The 17568-nt window shown below is 62.0% G+C and overlaps 2 protein-coding genes across 4 annotated transcripts; one reads left to right on the top strand and one right to left on the bottom strand.

The window, feature by feature from the left end:
• Nucleotides 1–1958: 1958 nt before the first annotated feature.
• On the bottom strand, nt 1959–9414 carry LOC101933696 (H-2 class II histocompatibility antigen, E-S beta chain-like). The gene is made up of 6 exons (XM_065563937.1): nt 9235–9414; nt 8590–8856; nt 7653–7934; nt 2940–3050; nt 2713–2736; nt 1959–2344 (listed from the first exon to the last, which is right to left on the bottom strand). The coding sequence occupies exons 1-6, from the start codon at nt 9338–9340 to the stop codon at nt 2331–2333; spliced, it is 804 nt and encodes a 267-aa protein (XP_065420009.1). The 5' UTR covers nt 9341–9414; the 3' UTR covers nt 1959–2330.
• On the top strand, nt 8645–15810 carry LOC101947583 (HLA class II histocompatibility antigen, DR alpha chain-like). 3 transcript variants are annotated; one of them, XM_065563947.1, is made up of 5 exons: nt 8645–8779; nt 12248–12505; nt 13138–13419; nt 13982–14132; nt 14506–15810. In XM_065563947.1, the coding sequence occupies exons 2-5, from the start codon at nt 12286–12288 to the stop codon at nt 14507–14509; spliced, it is 657 nt and encodes a 218-aa protein (XP_065420019.1). In that variant the 5' UTR covers nt 8645–8779; nt 12248–12285; the 3' UTR covers nt 14510–15810. The 3 variants fall into 3 exon arrangements, with proteins under 3 accessions (XP_065420019.1, XP_065420017.1, XP_065420018.1); XM_065563945.1 differs by lacking the exon at nt 8645–8779 and adding an exon at nt 10892–11027; XM_065563946.1 differs by lacking the exons at nt 8645–8779; nt 14506–15810 and adding an exon at nt 10892–11027 and having other exon boundaries at nt 13982–14136.
• Nucleotides 15811–17568: the final 1758 nt, after the last annotated feature.

Raw genomic sequence — 17568 nt, 5'->3', positions numbered from 1 at the left:
GGGTGAGGACAACAACTGGGGCTGCATTTCACTCGCAGTTTACTCCTCTCCAGTGCAGGTGTGGGGCTGAGCCAGGCCCCCGGGTGCCAGCCAGGCTGCAGGCCCGGGGGGTTTCGGGTGGAAAGTCCCTGGCACCGAAATGACGCCCACCCCTGGGACCTGGTGTCTCACTGACGCACAAACAGGCAGCGACGCTGTGCCGGGGTTAGCGCCTCTGGGGCTCGGTCAATGGCAGCGCGGTGCCAACCCGGCATCACCGGGTGCTGGGCAGAGTCGGGGCGGGAGGGCCGGGGAGCAGTGTGTTGGATGCTGCTGGGGCCCGGGGCTGGGGCGGCTCAGATCCATCCCGGGGGTGGGGGGGGACAGTGAAACCAGGTGAGGGGAAAGCAGACGTCAGTCTGTCCGTCTGCACCCACAGGCAGACGGGGTGTGAAACGACGTCGAGCGTTAACCTTTTCTGGGTCACGGGGCCAGAGAAATGTCTCCACGGGGCTGTGGGCAATTGCACGGGGACTTTCACGCTGAGCCCGGATTGACGGCCCTGGCCTGCCAAGGCCCCATGTCCCGGCCCCGGCCCCCTGAGCCAGCCAGTCCCTGCCCTGAGACTGGATCAGAGCCCCCAGCCCCCAAAGGGCAGAGGCCCCGTGTCCCATCCCTGGACCCCTGAGCCAGCCAGTCCCACTCCCTGCCCCCCCGGCCCTTCAGTGCAGCCCCGTCCACTTGCCCCCCAGACGGAGCCTGCGCAGGGAAAGCCGAGGGGGCCGCGCTCAAGGGCTGGAGTCAGCAGGGCCCGTACTCAGAGCTGGGCTGGAACCCAGGAGTCCTGACGCCGTGGGGCTGCCGTAGCTACATGATAGTTAAGTTGTGACACAGACTTTGGTTAGCCCAGCGGCAGGATGGTGAATAGCTGGGGGCAGGAGCAGGGACAGGATGGTCCGTGTGGGGCGCTGGAGAGAGGAGACTCTATGGTGGGCGGAGTGGGGGGCGGGAGCAGGGCCGGATGGTCCATGTGGGGCGCTGGAGAGAGGAGACTCCATGGCTGGGGGGCAGGGGCCTTGGCCAGCAGTAGGAGCAGCAGGCCAGGCTCTGAGTGACTCACACAGATTCACGCCCTCGTCCTGTTTCCCCCCTCCCGCCCGCGGGGACAGCCCATGGGAGCAGCTGACAGGGATGTCCCCACGGCCTCGTCTCCCCACTCTCCGGGACGCTCCCCCACCAGGATCCCAGAGCTCATTGCACCCGATAGCAGTGGGGCCAATTTCCCCCACAGAAATGCAGCCACTTCTGGGGTGGGGCCTAGCAGCTGGGAAACAGCTCATGGCATTTTGGGACAGGAAGTGACGGGGACTCCAGTACCGAATGGGAGCAGTGCGATGACGGGCCAGGGGAGCGTTAATGGCCACGGTGGGGCAGGGGCTGGGCCTGGCGTCTCCCTGCAGCCCTGGGGCAGGGTGACAGCGATAGAGCAGGGCCAGGCTGGGCTGGGGGGGGGGGAATGTGAGCACCCAGCCCACGTATCGCCCCAGAGGTTGTGGGGTCCCCCATAGCTGGGAAACCACAGTCAATCCCCCAAGCGGGATGTGGGACTCTGACTGGGATGGGGCTCTGGTGTCACTGGTGAGTCTCTGGGCTTGGTGCCCCCACCCCTGGGGAAGGAACCGGTTTGCATTGGGACTGGGAACCCCCAGCTCCCCCCCAGGAGTCACCCCCACCCCCAGAGCCCCTCTCTGGGGTCCTGCCCCCTCCCTCCCATCAGATCCAGCCCTGCCCAGGCCCCTGCCCAGCACAACAACCCTGATCCCTCCAGCCACTAACTGGCCCCATGGTGTGTCTGGGGAGTCCCCCCACCAGGGCAGCTGCTCTGTGCCCTGCACCCCCCCCCTCAGCCAGAGCCCAGTGGGGCCAGAGCCCCCAGCCCTGTCCTCGCCCTGGGGGAGCAGTGAGCACGGAGCCGGGGGGGGGGGCTGGGGATGGTTTATTAGGGTGCAGCAGTTCTAACAGCCCGGCCTCAATCCGACTTCCCCCCAGGTTGCGGAGCAGCGTCCCCCAAAGGTTCCCCGAGGGTAGCGGGGTCAGCGAGCGGGAACGTGGGGCTGGGCTGGGGCAGGGAAAGGGTTAACGCAGGATGGGTCGCCCCAGGGCCCTGCTGGGACCGAGGGTCAGGGACGGGTCCCCAGGCGGGGGCAGCGCGGGCTGGAGCCAGGCAGAGCGCGGGGAGCAGACGGGGACAGGAAGGGACCGGCCCCAGGTTCTCCATTCTCCGGGCTGGGCGAGGGGCTGGGAGCGACGGACGGAAACTCCTGCCGGCCGGGGGATCCGACGCCCAGGATCTAACGCAGGAGCCCTGTGGGGAGAGGGGAGAGAAATCAGCCCCTGGCCGTGGGGCTGACGGGACGGACCGGGGATTTTCTCTGCCAGGCCCCAGGGCGCCCCCAGGGGCTCTGCCCGGCAGCCGCAGGGCTGGGCGATGCTCGGCAGGACCCAGGACCCTCTGTCCCCGGGAGCAGCTCGGGGATCGGCCTGAACGGGGACCGAGGGAGCCGCAGACTCCTCCTCCGCGGGGCCAGCGCCCCATTGCCCAGCTGCCCAGGGGCTGAGCCGGGCGGGTGTCAGGGGCCGAGAGGCGGAAGCAGCCGCCCCACGGGCGCCCCAGGCAGCCTGTGCTCAGTGTGGGGGGAGGTGGGTTTAACGGGGAAGGGGGATTGAAATTACCTGCAGGTTGGGGAACGGGGCGCCCTGAAAAACAAAGAGAAACATGGTCAGAGCCTGGGCAGGGGGAGCCGGTTCCTGGGGTCAGAGCTCCAGCCCCTGCCCCAGAGCATGGAACACCCTTCACTAGGAACCCAGCCCCCCTCCGGCCCCCAGATTCCCCTGAGCCCCCCAGCCCCACATCCCCCCAGAGACCCCCTGGTGCCCCGCCCCTGCCCAGAGCCATTCACCTTTCTTATTCTTCAGGTAGATGAGGAGTCCGGGCACCAGGAAGATCAGCCCCAGCACGAAGCCCCCGACCCCCGTCAGCATCTTGCTCCTGGCGGAGTCAGACTGCGCCTCTGAAACAGGGAAATGGAACGGGCCGGGTCAGAGCCAGGGGCCTCCGGGCCAGGCTCCCGTCCGCGCCAGTGACCGGCACCGGCCGGGGCAGAGCCAGGGGCCTCCGGGCCAGGCTCCCGTCTGCACCAGTGACCAGCGCCGGCCGGGTCAGAGCCAGGGGCCTCCGGGCCGGGCTCCCGTCCATGCCAGTGACCAGCGCCGGCCGGGGCAGAGCCAGGGGCCTCTGGGCCGGGCTCCCGTCCGCGCCAGTGACCGGCGCCGGCCGGGGCAGAGCCAGGGGCCTCCGGGCCAGGCTCCCGTCCGCGCCAGTGACCAATGCCGGCCGGGGCAGAGACAGGGGCCAGGGCCTGCAGGCGCAGCTGTGGGACAATCTGCCCCACGTCAGGGCTCCTCCTGGTCTGTGATTGTCAGAGCTCTGCTCAGGCCCTGCAGCGCGAGGTTTGAGATCCCTGCCCATTGTCAGCATGAACCAGTCCAGCCCTGGGTAGCCTGTGAGCCACAGAAATGGCCAACTACTTTGTGACTCTTGCGCCGATCTTGGGCTCAGCGACATCCTGTGGTAGTGAGTTCCACAGGGTAGCTGGGCAGTGTGTTGGAAATGTCCTTCTTTTTACCAGGTGTGAATTTGCCCCCTTTCCAGAGGTGAAAGTAAGCCAGTACGTTACGTACCAACAAGAGCCGTGTCATCGGACCAGACCGGCTTCCCCAGGCCAGCGATTTAAAGGAGCCCTGTGGTAGCAGCAGCAGGGCTCCAGCGGTGATTTAAAGGGCCCGGGGCTCTGGCTGCTGCGGGGAGTCCCGGGCCCTTTAAATCACCTATGAGCCCTGGGGCCCCCAGAGGCCTCTGCAGCTGGTAGCTCCGGGGGTGATTTAAAGATCCCGGGGCTCCCAGACACTGCTACCACAGCTGGAGTCCCGGGGCCTTTAAAGGCCCCGCCTCTTCTGGTTGAGGCCACACCCCCTGCTCAGGACTGCTTTAAGTTACTTTCACCCCTGGTTGGGAACTCACTTCCACGGGCTCCACAATGCAGTGTTGCATCCGAAGAAGTGAGGTTTTTACTCACGAAAGCTCATGCCCAAATAAATCTGTTAGTCTTTAAGGTGCCACCAGACTCCTTGTTGTTAATGCAGTGTAGACACATCCTCAGGCCCCGTAATGTGAGGTTTGAGATCCCTGCCCATTGTCAGCATGAACTAGTCTAGCACTAGGTAGTCTGGAGTCACAGAAATGTCCAATCCCTCTGTGAATCTGGCTCAGTTCTTGGGCTCAGCGACATCCTGTGGCAGTGAGTTCCACAGGCTAATTACACAGAGTGTGTAAAACATCCTTCCTTTTGCCAGGTGTGAATTTGCCCCTTTCCATTCCACTGAGTGTCCCCTTGTCCTTGTGCTGTGAGACAGAGAGAACAGACGCTCCTGATCTCCCTTCTCCAGATCAGTCATTATCATGGAGTCTTTTCTCCTCTCCCCGCCCGGTCACTGCCCCACTCAGGATGAGTCTACACTGCATTTTGGAGCCTGTGGAAGTGAGCTCCCAGCCCAGGTCGATAGATTTGGGTTAGCAGTCGGGCTGACGGTTAATCACAGTTAAATCACGCGATTAACAAACAAATTAATCATGATTAAAAAAATTAATCGTGACTAATCGCAGTTTTAATCGCACTATTAAACAATAGAATACCAATTGACATTTATTAAATATTTTGGATATTTTTCTACATTTTCATATATATCATATTCTGTGTTGTAACAGAAATAAAAGTTTCAGAGTAGCAGCCGTGTTAGTCTGTATCCAGCGTATCATCAGAGATCTACAACCTATCCTGAAAGATGATTCCTCACTCTCACAGATCTTGGGAGACAGACCTGTCCTCGCTTACAGACAACCCCCCAACCTAAAGCAAATACTCACCAGCAACCACACATCACTGAACAAAACCACTAACCCAGGAACCTATCCTTGTAACAAACCCCGATGCCAACTCTGTCCACATATCTATTCAAGTGACATCCTCATAGGACCTAATCACATCAGCCATACCATCAGGGGCTCGTTCACCTGCACATCTACCAATGTGATATATGCCATCATGTGCCAGCAATGCCCCTCTGCCATGTACATTGGCCAAACCGGACAGTCTCTACGCAAAAGAATTAATGGACACAAATCTGACATCAGGAATCAAAATACTCAAAAACCAGTGGGAGAACACTTTAACCTGTCTGGTCATTCAGTGACAGACCTGCGGGTGGCTATATTACAACAGAAAAACTTCAAAAACAGACTCCAAAGAGAGACTGCTGAGCTAGAATTGATATGCAAACTAGACACAATCAACTCCGGTTTGAATAAGGACTGGGAATGGCTGAGCCATTACAAACATTGAATCTATCTCCCCTTGTAAGTATTCTCACACTTCTTATCAAACTGTCTGTACTGGGCTAGCTTGATTATCACTTCAAAAGTTTTTTTCTCTTACTTAATTGGCCTCTCAGAGTTGGTAAGACAACTCCCACCTGTTCATGCTCTCTGTATGTGTGTATATATATCTCCTCAATATACGTTCCATTCTATATGCATCCGAAGAAGTGGGCTGTAGTCCACGAAAGCTTATGCTCTAATAAATTTGTTAGTCTCTAAGGTGCCAGAAATAAAAGTGTATATTATTTTTATTACAAATATTTGCATTGTAAAAATGATAAACAAAAGAAAGTGATTTTCAATTCACCTCATACAAGTACCGTAGTGCAATATCTGACCTGAAAGTGCAACTTACAAATGTAGATTTTTTGTTACATGACCACTCAAAAACAACGTAAAAATTGAGAGCCTACAAGTCCACTCAGTCGTTGTTCTTGTTCAGCCAATCACTCAGACAAACTGGATTGTTTACATTTACAGGAGATAATGCTGCCTGCTTCTTAATTACAATGTCACCAGAAAGTGAGAACAGGCATTTGCATGGGACTTTTGTAGCCGGCGTTGCAAGGTATTTACATGCCGGATATGCTAAACATTTGTATGCCCCTTCATGCTTCGGCCACCATTCCAGAGGACATGCTGATGACGCTCGTTAAAAAAAGAATGCGTTAATTAAATTTGTGACTCCTTGGGGGAGAATTGTATGTCCCCTGCTCCGTTTTACCCACATTCTGCCATATAGTTCATGTTATAGAAGTCTTGGATGATGACCCAGCACATGTTGTTTGTTTTAAGAACACTTTCACTGCAGATTTGACAAAACACAAAGAAGGCACCAATGTGAGATTTCTAAAGATAGCTACAGCACTCGACCCAAGGTTTAAGAATCTGAAGTGCCGTCCAAATCTGAGAGGGACGAGGTGTGGAACATGCTTTCAGAAGTCTTAAAAGAGCAACACTCCGATGCGGAAACTACAGAACCCGAACCACCAAAAAAGAAAATCAACCTTCTGCTGGTGACATCTGACTCAGATGATGAAAATGAACATGCGTCGGTCGGCACTGCTTTGTATCGTTATCGTGCAGAACACATCATCAGCATGGACGCATGGAAGTATGAAGGAACCTATGAATCTTTAGCGAATCTGGCACATAAATATCTTGCGATTCTGGCTACAACAGTGTCATGCAAATGCCTGTTCTCACTGTCAGGTGACATTGTAAATAAGAAGTGGGCAGCATTATCTCCTGCAAATTGTAACCAAACTTGTTTGTCTGAGCAATTGGCTGAACAAGAAGTAGGACTGGGTGGATTTGCAGGCTCTAAAAGTTTACCTTGTTTTATATTTGAATGCAGTTTTTTTGTAAACAATTCTACATTTGTAAGTTCAACTTTCATGATGAAGAGATTGCACTACAATACTTGTATTACGTGAATTGAAAAATACTATTTCTATTGTTTTTGTACAGAGCAAATACTTGTAATCAAAAATAAATATAAAGTGAGCACTGTACGCTTTGTATTCCCTGTTGTAATTGAAATCAATAGATTTGAAAATGTAGAAAACATCCAAAAATATTTAAATAAATGGTATTCTATTATTGGTTAACAGTCCAATTGATCACACGATTAATCACATTTAATATTTTTAATTGCACCATTAATCGTGTTTAATTTTTGTAATCACTTTACAGCCCTAGTAGCCCTAGTTAGCAGGGCTCGCGCGAGTGCTCTGAAAATTGCTGTGTAGACAGCGCTTTGAAATTGCAGCTTGGGCTGGAATCCAGGAGGCAGCTGATCCCCACAAGTGTCCCTGGGAGGTGGGATTCCCCTTCACTTCCTGTCCCAAGCAGCAGGGCAGTGCTGTTGTGGGGCTGTTAAACAGCGGCCGTGCCCCACCCCAGAGGGGGCTGCATTGCAGGGGGGGTGGGGAGCCCAGTGTTGGCTGGAGGCTCAGGCTGGGAAGTGCTGGGCCGTGGGCTGGGGCGGGGGGCTGTAGAAACGTCCGCTCAGGCTCATTCCCTAGGGCCCAATGCTGCTGTGGGGGGGGGGGGTAAGCTGGGGGGTGTCACGTCCCGGCTCTCTGCCCCAGAGGTGGGGCAGGGCTCTGCCCCAGGCCCATCCCCCGAGGGCTGCCCCTGCGGGCTCAGGGGCTGCCCCACACCCAGAGGCTCTTACCCCAGTGCACGGCGAGCGGTTCCCGCAGGCTGATGTGCTCCACCTGGCAGGTGTAGACGTCCCCGCGCCGGGGGCTCATCTCCAGCATCACCAGGATCTGGAAGGTCCAGTCTCCGTTCTGGAGCAGCTCCGTGGACACCACCCCGGCCGTCTGCTCCTGCCCGTTCTTCAGCCACTTGATCTCGATCCCCCCGGGGTAAAACCCCGTCACCGAGCAAACCAGCAGGTGGGAGTGGGGCTGGGACCCCGATTTCGTGGGGGAAACTTTCACCTTGGGCTGAACTGGGGGGAGAGAACAGGAGTACTTGTGGCACCTTAGAGACTAACACATTAATTAGAGCATAAGCTTTCGTGGGTTACAGCCCACTTCTTCGGATGCTTATGCTCAAATAAATGTGTTAGTCTCTAAGGTGCTACAAGTACTCCTGTTCTTTTTGCGGATACAGACTAACACGGCTGCTACTCTGAAACCTGAGAGGAGAGAGTGAGAGGGGGGCTGGAGACAGAGCAGGGGTTAGAGAGAACAGGTGACTCCCCCCTTCCCCGAGGGACAGGCCCCAGCCCCCCATGGGCTTCAGGCTCTGGCAGAAATGGCCCGAGGAGGGGTCGTGTCCCGACACCCCCATGGGGACAGAGCCAGGGACTGTGATGCTCGGGGCCCAGGGAGACGGGGTCTCAGCCCAGGGATCAGGGGCTGCCCCAACCCCCAGCCATGGGGGACACGAAGGGGGAAGGGGTGGTGTTGGGGGGTGGAAAGGTCTGTCCAGCCCCGGCCAGCAGCTCTTTGCCCCGCCCCTAGGGCGTGACACCGTGCCCTGGCTCCGCCCCTTCAGCGCAGGAGGCGCTCAGCTCCCGTCCTCGCCCGCCCAGCTCGGAGCCATGCAGATAACGGGGCGTGGGGGGGGTTAGAGCGTCCGAGTCCCCCCCCCGCGCTCACCTCTCCGGTCGATGGTGAAGGGTTTCTCTACCCCGTAGTTGTTCCGGCACCGGTCCACCGCAGCCCGCGCGTCCGCCAGGATCGCCGGGTCCTTGTTCCAGTGCTCGGCCTGGGGCCGGCCCAGCTCCGTGTCCGCCACCCACACCCCCACGTCGCTGTCGAAGTGCACGAACGGCTGCCGGTTGTAGAGGTACCGCAACAGGAGCCGGACCCGCTCGGTGCCGTTGGTGAAGTGACAGTCCGCCTTGAACTGGTGCACGAACCGCCCTGCGGGGGGGAGAGACGGGCCGGGCTCAGGGACCCTCTACCTGCCCCTCCCCCTCCTGCCCCCGCGCTCGGAGCCCAGCGGGGGGGGGGGGGGAACAGCCAGAGCCCCCCCCCGCCCTGAACCCCTCCCGCACCCAGGGGAGCCCGGCGGGCGGGCAGGGCTGTGGGGGGGGAGGGCGGGGAGTGACAGTAACACTGACCCCGGGGGGCGGGGGGGGGGGGCAGAGACTGTGCCAGGCACAGGGGCGGAGACACCGAGCCGGGGGGACACCGGCACAGGCAGGACGGGGCTCCCCGGGGCGCTGGGGTCCGACCCCCCCGGATACACCCAGCGCTGCCCAGGACGGGGCTCCCCGAGGCGCTGGGGTCTCTGCTCACCTGGGGGCTCCGTGCAATGAGCCGGGTGGGTTCTCAGCACCGTCAGTGTCACTAGCAGAGCCCCAGCCCAGCCGCTCCCGGCCCCCAGGATCCGACCCACCCCCATCGCTGCTCAGGAGGGAGAGACCTGGAAAGGCGTTGGGACCCCCAGCCTGAGACCTTCTCTGTCCAGCTCCGAGCACCAGCCCCGGGACGCTGCCCACGGCCCCGGGGATTGGGCGCCCCCAGCCCAGGGGCCAGTCAGCACCGGGTCTGGACAGCGTCATCAGTCGCCAGGCAGAGCCGGCCCCAGCAGGGCTCGGTTCCCTACTTCTCCCTCGTAGGGGGCAGAGCAGGGCCTGGGGTCGGGCTGCAGGACTCGCCCAGCACCTGCCATGGCACTAGCCCAGATGCCACCAGAGAAGGACACACAGCAAAGTGTCTGGCACACTCTGACCCCTTCCCCGATGCCCCAAAGCCCCCTCTCTGCTGGGGTGGGGCAGGCCAAGTGTGTCTGGCGGTCTCTGGTTTGTCTGGATAAATTTAGCCCCAGTGGAAGGTTTGGGGCTGGCCCCATAGGCAGGAATTCTGAGCTTCCCCCTCCCCCACCTCCACGGGCCAGAGCCCTGCCCCCCAGGGACACCATTAGAGAGGGGGGCTCAGTCTCCATGGGTCAGGCACAGCTGGTGGGAGCCGGGGGGGCTTCTCTGTCCCCAGTCTCTGAGCCCCTCCCCCCTCTGCAGCATTCACCCCCCACCCCATGGGGCAGGGCCAGGCCAGTGTCCCCATGGCCCAGCTGGGGAGGGAGGCCTAGAGCAGTCAGGGACTGGCCCAGGGTCACACACAGTCTGTGGCAGGGCCGGGAATGACCCCAGGGCTCCTGGGTCCCAGGCCAGCCCCGAACTGCTGGGCCGGCCCCTCTCCGGCCCCTCCAGCGCCCAGCGCCTCCTGCAGGGGGCAGTATGAACACCCAGCATGTTAGTGGGGGGCGGGGGTTGGGCAGGGGACAGGGACCAACGCGCCCCACATAGGGCCCAGAACAGACCCTGGGGGAGGGAGTTTGGTCACTAACATCAGAGCGGAGCTGGCAGCTTCTAGAGGGGCAGAGCCTGTGTCCCATCCCCCCGGCCCCAGCCAGCCAGCCAGCCAGCCCCCTGCCTTGGGGCCCGATGGGAGCCAGTGCCCCCTAGAGGGGAAAGGCCCCGTGTCCCAGTCTGCCATGGAGACTCCCCTTGGACCCTGTCCATGCCCTGATCTGCACTTAATGCTTGTCCAGGCAGATCTCTGTGGGTCAGGGGTATGACACCCCCCCCACACACAGTATAGAGCCAACCCGGCCCCCCCACCACCCCGTGTGCACACAGCCGTGCTCAAGAACTGGGTGTCTGTGACTGGGGCGAGCGCCGTGCAGGGAAGTGCTGTCCCCACACTGGGCTGAGTGGAGCCGCCCTGCTCCAGGCCCTGCCGGGCAGCCCCAGCCCCAGGAGCCGGCGCCTGGCCGGGAATTTCTCCATCTCCTCTCGGCGAGGCTCAGCGCTGCTGCTCTGCCCGGTAACAGCCTGGTCGGCGCAGGGATTTCTGCCATTGGGCGCAGGCCCCTGGGCCGGGCTCCCCTGGCCAATGCCGGGTGCTGCCCCCAGCCCTGCCCCCCCCCCCCTCTGTGTGACATGTGCCCCCCCCGGCCCCCTAGTGCTGCCGGTCCAGTGCCCAGCCCAGTGCCCAGGGAGAGGAGATGGGCGCAGGACGGGGCGTCCCCATGGCCCAGCTGGCCCTGCTCACCCTGCTGGCCCTGCCGGGCGCCGGGGCGGTGACAGGTACGGGCGGGGCTGGGACACCTGGGCCTGGGGTGAGAGGGGGTACAACTTCACCCCCAGAGTGCCCGGCTCCCATCCCCAGGGAGGGGACATTGGGAGGGATGATGGGGCAGGGCGGGGCACGGGGGAGTCAGTTTGGGGTGGGGGCTGCAGTAGAGGTGAGGGTCTCACCCCAGTGGCAGGGAGGGGGGAGGGGAGGCTGGTGCGGGGGCAGCAGAGGGATTGTGGGGAAGTCGCTGTGGTTTGGGTACGACACAGCCCTGCCCTAGGGGTGCAGCCCCCCTCCCCCACAGGGACTCGGGGGCTGATCCCCCCCAGGGGGGCGCCAGGCACAGGGGGAGATGGGGGCACGTTCCCCAAAGAGCTGCCCCAGGGCCAGACCCTGCTGAGCAGTGAGTGCGTCTGTGCAGAGCAGGGATCCCCTGGCCCCGCTCCCCGGCCTGGCCCCATTGTCCCCCGTCTCCCCAGAACTCAGACCCACGGGAGGGCTCTGTTGGACCAATTCTCTGCTCGGCTAGCGGTGGCGGGTCCCCTCTTTAGCAGTCGCTTGGTGAGATCCTGCCGGGCGAGCTGGGGTCAGCGAACGACTCCCTAGGGTGTAGGTGCCCAACTCCCTTGGGCCCTGGGCAGCTCTCAGCCTCAGCACCCAGCCAGACCCCTCCCCCCCCGGAGTGTGTCTGACCCCCCAGCGCAACTTTAATGTCTCTGGCTGGGGAGTTCCTGGGTCTCCCAGTGACCAGCCCTGGGGGGTGAGTGTCGGGGGCCAGGGACTGAAATCGCCCAGAGAACCAGGTCATGGCGACGCCGGGACACAGAACCAACCCCACACACAGACGAGAGAATGAAATGTCCTGCAGCTGCAGCCCGCAACCCCACCTCTCCCCCAACACACACCCCTTTAGACTGGGGTCACCTTCCCCCCTCACAAACTAAGTGGGTTGAGGCCTGGCCACTCCCTGGATGGGAGACCTGTTGTGATCAAATGAGCAGGGGGCACAGTAGGGGGCGCTGTCCCCTCCCTGGCAGTGCTGACCCCGATGCTCCAGCACGATACCAGGGGTCACGGGGCTCCCTGCACCTGCTTTCCCCTCACACTGGGGAGTCCTACTGCTAATGTCACAGCCTGGGAGTTGGGTGGGCTGCGGCCTTAGGGGAAGCGCTCAGAGACCCTGTGCCCGGTGTGGGGGTTGGTGCCAGTGCTGATGCCTGTCTCCCCGCAGTGGATCACGTGATCTCCCAGGCGGAGTTCTACCAGCGGATGGAGCAGTCCCAGCAGGTGTCCGGGCAGTACATGCACGAGTTCGACCAGGACGAGCTCTTCTATGTGGACCTGGAGAGGAAGGAGACCGTCTGGCGCCTGCCTGACTTCAGCAAGTTTGCCAGCTTCGAGGCGCAGGGCGCCCTGGGCAACGCAGCTGTGGGGAAGGCGAACCTGGAGAATCTTATCAAAAGCTTCAACCACACACGGGCCCAGAATGGTACAGCGGACACCTTCCCTTCCAGGCACTCCACTTGGGGCCTTCCGCCCACCTTGCTCACAAGTGACCCTCCCCTCCCCATGCGTCCCCAGTACCAGACACCCAGAGACTGCGTCTCCCCACCCAGCTCCCCTCCCAGCCCCTGGAGGGCTCCGGGGAGCCAGTCAGCCGGGCCAGGGCTCTGCAGGGCAGGGGGCCTGGGCAGTTCACACCCTCCAGGCTAGGGGCCCAGGGCAGCTCCTTTGCCGAGGGCTGTTCGTGGCCCTGCCCAGTGCCAGGCCCTGCCCCTGAGGGATTCTCTCCCTGCCCCTGGTGCCCCATGAGCCGTCAGGGCAGGGAGTTGGGACGGTCCCGGTGACGCCCCCACAGTCCTGGGGAGAGACCCTGAGCTGGAGCGTGAGCACCAGGGACTGGCTGGCTCAGGGGGGCGGGGAATGGGGTGTGGGGCCTTTCCCCTCTAGGGGGTGCCAGCTCCCACTCGGCCCCAGGGCAGGGACTGGCTGGCTCAGGGGGGCAGGGAATGGGGCAGGGGCTTGTCCCCTCTAGGGGGCGCTGGCTCACACCCGGCCCCAGGGCGGGGACTGGCTGGCTCAGGGACAGGCAATGGGACCCACTAACCCCTGTCTCCCCAGTGCCCCCTGAGGTGACCGTGTTCCCCGAAGACCCCGTGGAGCTGGGGGAGCCCAACGTCCTGATCTGCTTCATGGACAAGTTCTTCCCGCCCGCGCTCAGCGTGACGTGGCTGAAGAACGGGCAGGAGGTGACCGAGGGCGTCTCTGAGACCGACTTCTACCCCCGCCCGGACGACTCCTTCCGCAAGTTCTCCTACCTGCCCTTCCTCCCCAGCCAGGGCGACTTCTTCGACTGCCGGGTGGAGCACGGGGGGCTAGCCGAGACCTTCACAAAGCACTGGGGTAAGGCCGGGGCGCCCGGGCAGGGCCGGCTCTAGGATTTTTGCCGCCCAAGGCAAAAACAATTTTGGCCGCCCCCCTCCCCCCCCTGCCCCGCCTCAACTCCTCCCCTTCCCCAAATCCCCAGCCCTGCCTCCTCCCCCCAGGCTCTCAAGCCTAGGAGGGAGGGAGGGGGAGAAGCGGCGCCCGTGCCGCGGCCACTCGGAGTCTCCCCCTCCCTCCCAGGTTTGAGAGCCTGGGAGGGAGGGCGAGTAGCAGCGCGCGAGCGGCAGCAGCAGCGGAGGTGAGCTAGGGTGGCCGGGGCACATTTTTAGGGGCGGCATTCTGGCGCTGGCCATGCCGCCCCTAAAAATGTGCCGCCCCAAGCACCAGCTTGTTTTGCTGGTGCCTAGAGCCGGCCCTGCGCCCGGGGACCCCGCTGGGCACAGGGCTGGGAGGGGAGGGGGGCTAGTGGTTAGAGCAGGGGGCTCGGAGCCAGGATGCCTGGGTTCTTTCCCAGCCCTTGGAGGGAAGATGGGAATAGCCCCCCTCACTCCATGCCCTGTCCCTCTCCCCCTCTCTCCAGAAGCCCAGGTGCCCACCCCCGTCCCCGAGACCACAGAGACCCTGGTGTGCGCCCTGGGCCTGGCCGTGGGCATCATCGGCATCATCGTGGGCACCATCCTCATCATCAAGGGCATGAAGATGAACGCCGCCCGCAACCCGCGGGGCCCCTTGTGAGTAGCTGCTGCCCGGGGATGGCACCCACTGCACCCACACCCCCTGGGCCCACCCAGCACCCCCTGGGGAGACCCCACACCCGCTGTGCCCCCCCAGCCAGCCACTTCTCCTGGGCCCACCCAGCACCCCCTGGGGAGAACCCCCACCCGCTGTGTCCCCCCAGCCAGACACAGCTCCTGGGCCCACCCAGCACCCATAGGAGACCCCCTGCACCCGCTGTGCCCCTCAGACAGCCACAGACCCTGGGCCCACCCAGCACCCCCTGTATCAATGGGAGACTCCCTGGGGGTGCTGGAGAACGGCCCCGATCCCTGCCAGCCTTGCGTCGGGGCCCAGGGCTCCTGGTAACTGACCCTCTTTGCCTTTCAGATAAACATGGGGAGGAGCCAGGGCACCCGAATCCCCCAGGTGCCTTCATGGGACCCACTCGCACCCCCCACAGCTCTGCCCCCAGCGTCCCTGCTCCGTGACCGTCAGTGCCAGCTGCTGTACCCGGGCGGGAGCCCCCTGATCCCGTAACCATGACACCCAACCCACTAGAGAATCACCAGGGAGCCGGCCCCTCAGGCTGCCCCCGCCCCCTTCTGTTGGGCTTGGGAGGGGGGGCACCTATCCAGGGAGAGGGCTGCTGCCCATGGGGCTGGGAATGGGGTCGCCCCTCGTCAGGGGGCAGCAGGGCCCACGGGCTGATCCAAACCCCATTGCCGTCATGGGGAAGGTTTTTCTTGACTCCAGTGAGTGCTGGATTGGGCCCCGAGCCCGGCCCCTATTGGCCAGAGGCTGCTGTCAGTTACCCCAGGTAAAGCCATTACCCAGAAGGCTTTGGGCCAGATTCGGACATTCCTGGTCAATAGGGTCCCGTGGGGCAGGATCAGGCCCATGGCTGGGGGTGGGGCAGCCCCAGCGCCCAGCTAAAGGCCCCATCGCGCCCGTGTGCGGCTCCCCTGGGGTCCAGCCCTGCTGAGCCCAGCGCCCAGCGCGGGGTCTGTGTGGGACGGGCCCAGTCCCTGTATAGCCCCCACCCTGGGCTAAGGTTACCATATTTTAAGTGTCCAAAAAGAGGACACTCCATGGGGCCCCGCCCCAACTCCACCCCTTCCCCAAAGTCCACGCCCCAACTCCGCCCCCTCCCCTGAAGGCTTCGCCCCCCTGCTCCTTCCTCTCCCCTGCTTCCCGCGAACATTTGATTCGCGGGAAGCCTGAAGCAGGCAGCAGGTAAGCTGGGGCTGGGGCTAGGGCGCGGGGGGGAGGGGAAGGAGGCGCGGCCCAGTCTGGCCCCCCCACCCGAGCGGCTCCCTCCGGCGGCCGGCCCCAGCCCTGGCGTCTCCGCCGTGGCTTGGCTCGGGCCCTGGGGTGCCGGCCCCGACCCTGGGCCAGCCCCCGTCCGAGCACCCCAGGCCCCGGCCCGGCCCCCGGCCGAGCACCGCCGGCCCTGGTCCCTGGCCCCGCACTGCCGGCCCCACACCGCCGGCCCTCCCTCCCTATTTTCCCGGACATGTCCGGCTTTTTGGAATTTCCTCCCGGACGGGGATTTGAGGCCCAAAAAGCCAGACATGTCCGGGAAAATCCGGATGTATGGTAACCCTACCCTGGGCCCCGTGTGTGTCACAGCCCGGCCGCCCCCCATCTCGCTCTGCAGCTTTGCTAACAGCAATAAAGTGGGTTTGGGACGTTTCTGAGTTTTTTATCATGATTTAAAATCTGGTCAGTCTGCGCCGTGCACGTGGCAGCCTGTGTTATCCCAACCCAGCCGCAGTCTGTCCAGGGGCATTGGGTTATACCTGGAGTTACGGGAGTTTGGTAGAAGGGCTAAGGAAGGAGCCAGGACTCCTGCGTTCTGTCCCAGCTCTGGGAGGGGAGTGGGATGTAGTGGGGTAGAGTGGGGGGGCTGGGAGCCAGGACTCCTGGGTTCTGTCCCAGCTCTGGGAGGGGAGTGGGGGCTGGTGGGTTAGAGCAGGGGTGGGAGTTGGGAGTCAGGACTCCTGGGTTCTATTCTCATTGCTGACACTGACTCGGTGCATGCCCTCGGGTAAATCACCTTCATGTGCCTTGGTTTCCCCTTGTGTGAAACGTGGCTGTTCTCCCCCTGGGGCGGTGGTGGGGGCTCTGGGGCTGAGGGATGGTCCATGGAGCACTTTGAGATTGTCCCATGGCCGGGAGCCCAGGAGCAGGGCAGGGTTCATGGGCCAGGCTCCCCAGGACTGAACCCCGCAGGGCGAGCAGCTGCAGAGAGACGCTGGCCTGTCTGGGGGCTGCGGTGACGTCCCCCAGGCTGGGGTCACTGTGATGCGAAGGGCAGATCCCTCCCCCCCCCGACCATGGCACCGAGACCCAGCCCAGCTTCCTCGCACCCCTCCCCTGGCACGTGCTGGGAGACCCCCCCCACCCCCGGCTCCCACCAGCAGCGATTGGATGCTCCAACCAGCCAATAGCGGCACCAACCGAGCAAGCTCTCCCATTGGCCACTGGAGCCTTGGACCAGCCTCCTGCACGCTCCCATTGGCTGCCGCCGTACAGCTGTCCCTGGTGGGAATGTTCCCAGGTCCCATTAGGCAGCTCCAGACACAGGCCCTGGGCTGCTGCCGGCTGGGCGCATGGCTGCAGCGGGGTTGTTGTTTCCAGCGGGGGCTCACAGGGCCTGGAATAACCCAGTGAGCTGAGAGATGTAAACCCACCGCTGGGCACGTCTGCAGGGGGACACTGTTGGTGGAGAATTGCGAAAGGGGGGAAGACATGCACTGTGATTGTTGAAAATACTGCCAAATACTGCTAAAAGATATACCATACGTATAAAGTGATCGATCATTCAGGTGTGCACAACCCCAGTCATAGAAGGGCCAGGCACTAGGGGGAGAATTAGAGTCCTCGCTCCGGCCTGTCACAGAGTGTGGGGGGACACAAGGCCCTGCACCCCCGGCTTCCTGCGATTCACCATGACTCTCAGCCAGCCAGTAAAGCAGAAGGTTTATTTAGACAACAGGACCCCCTGAGGTCCATCTTGGGGTCTCCGGGGCACCACAGCCCTGTTGGGGGGTCAGAGCCCCGTCTGGGCTCCCCTCCATTACCAGCTAGTTCCTGAAACTCCAACTCCCTCCAGTGTCTCCCACCCAGCCTCTGTTCAGTTTCCTGGGCCAAGGTGTCACCTGGCCTCTAACCCCTTCCTGGGTTCTCACCGTTACATCCTCAGGTATTCTCCGTGGGGCAGTCTCCCATCCCCCAGTGCAGACCATCCTAGCCACACTCCCCTGTCAGCATTCACAGACCCCAGCAAGAACAGTCCCAGTTCGTCACATCTCTCCCCCCTTCGAGACCAAACTGAGCGGGGTCACTTCAGCCAGTGACCTGGGGAAGTTCAAACCTACCCACGTTCCTGTGGATGCCCCAACATCCCTCCCATTCCCTGGTGAGAATTACACCAGGCCCTTCCAGCAG

The sequence above is a fragment of the Chrysemys picta genome, chromosome 12, assembly GCF_011386835.1.
Source record: "Chrysemys picta bellii isolate R12L10 chromosome 12, ASM1138683v2, whole genome shotgun sequence".
In the NCBI taxonomy this organism is placed as follows: Eukaryota; Metazoa; Chordata; order Testudines; family Emydidae; genus Chrysemys; species Chrysemys picta.
The sequence above is the reverse complement of the archived record's forward strand: the minus strand, read 5'-3'. Positions and strand labels throughout refer to the sequence as shown.

Bases quoted from the DNA above. Each gene is read 5' to 3' on its own strand.
- LOC101947583 (XM_065563945.1), top strand. From the start codon at position 10,946: ATGGGCGCAGGACGGGGCGTCCCCATGGCCCAGCTGGCCCTGCTCACC. The intron at 11,028-12,247 runs GTACGGGCGGGG...GTCTCCCCGCAG, and splicing joins GGGCGCCGGGGCGGTGACAG to TGGATCACGTGATCTCCCAG. The intron at 12,506-13,137 runs GTACAGCGGACA...CTGTCTCCCCAG, and splicing joins CCACACACGGGCCCAGAATG to TGCCCCCTGAGGTGACCGTG.
- LOC101933696 (XM_065563937.1), bottom strand. From the start codon at position 9,340: ATGGGGGTGGGTCGGATCCTGGGGGCCGGGAGCGGCTGGGCTGGGGCT. The intron at 8,857-9,234 runs GTGAGCAGAGAC...TCCCCCCCGCAG, and splicing joins TCATTGCACGGAGCCCCCAG to GGCGGTTCGTGCACCAGTTC. The intron at 7,935-8,589 runs GTGAGCGCGGGG...CTCTCCCCCCAG, and splicing joins CTTCACCATCGACCGGAGAG to TTCAGCCCAAGGTGAAAGTT.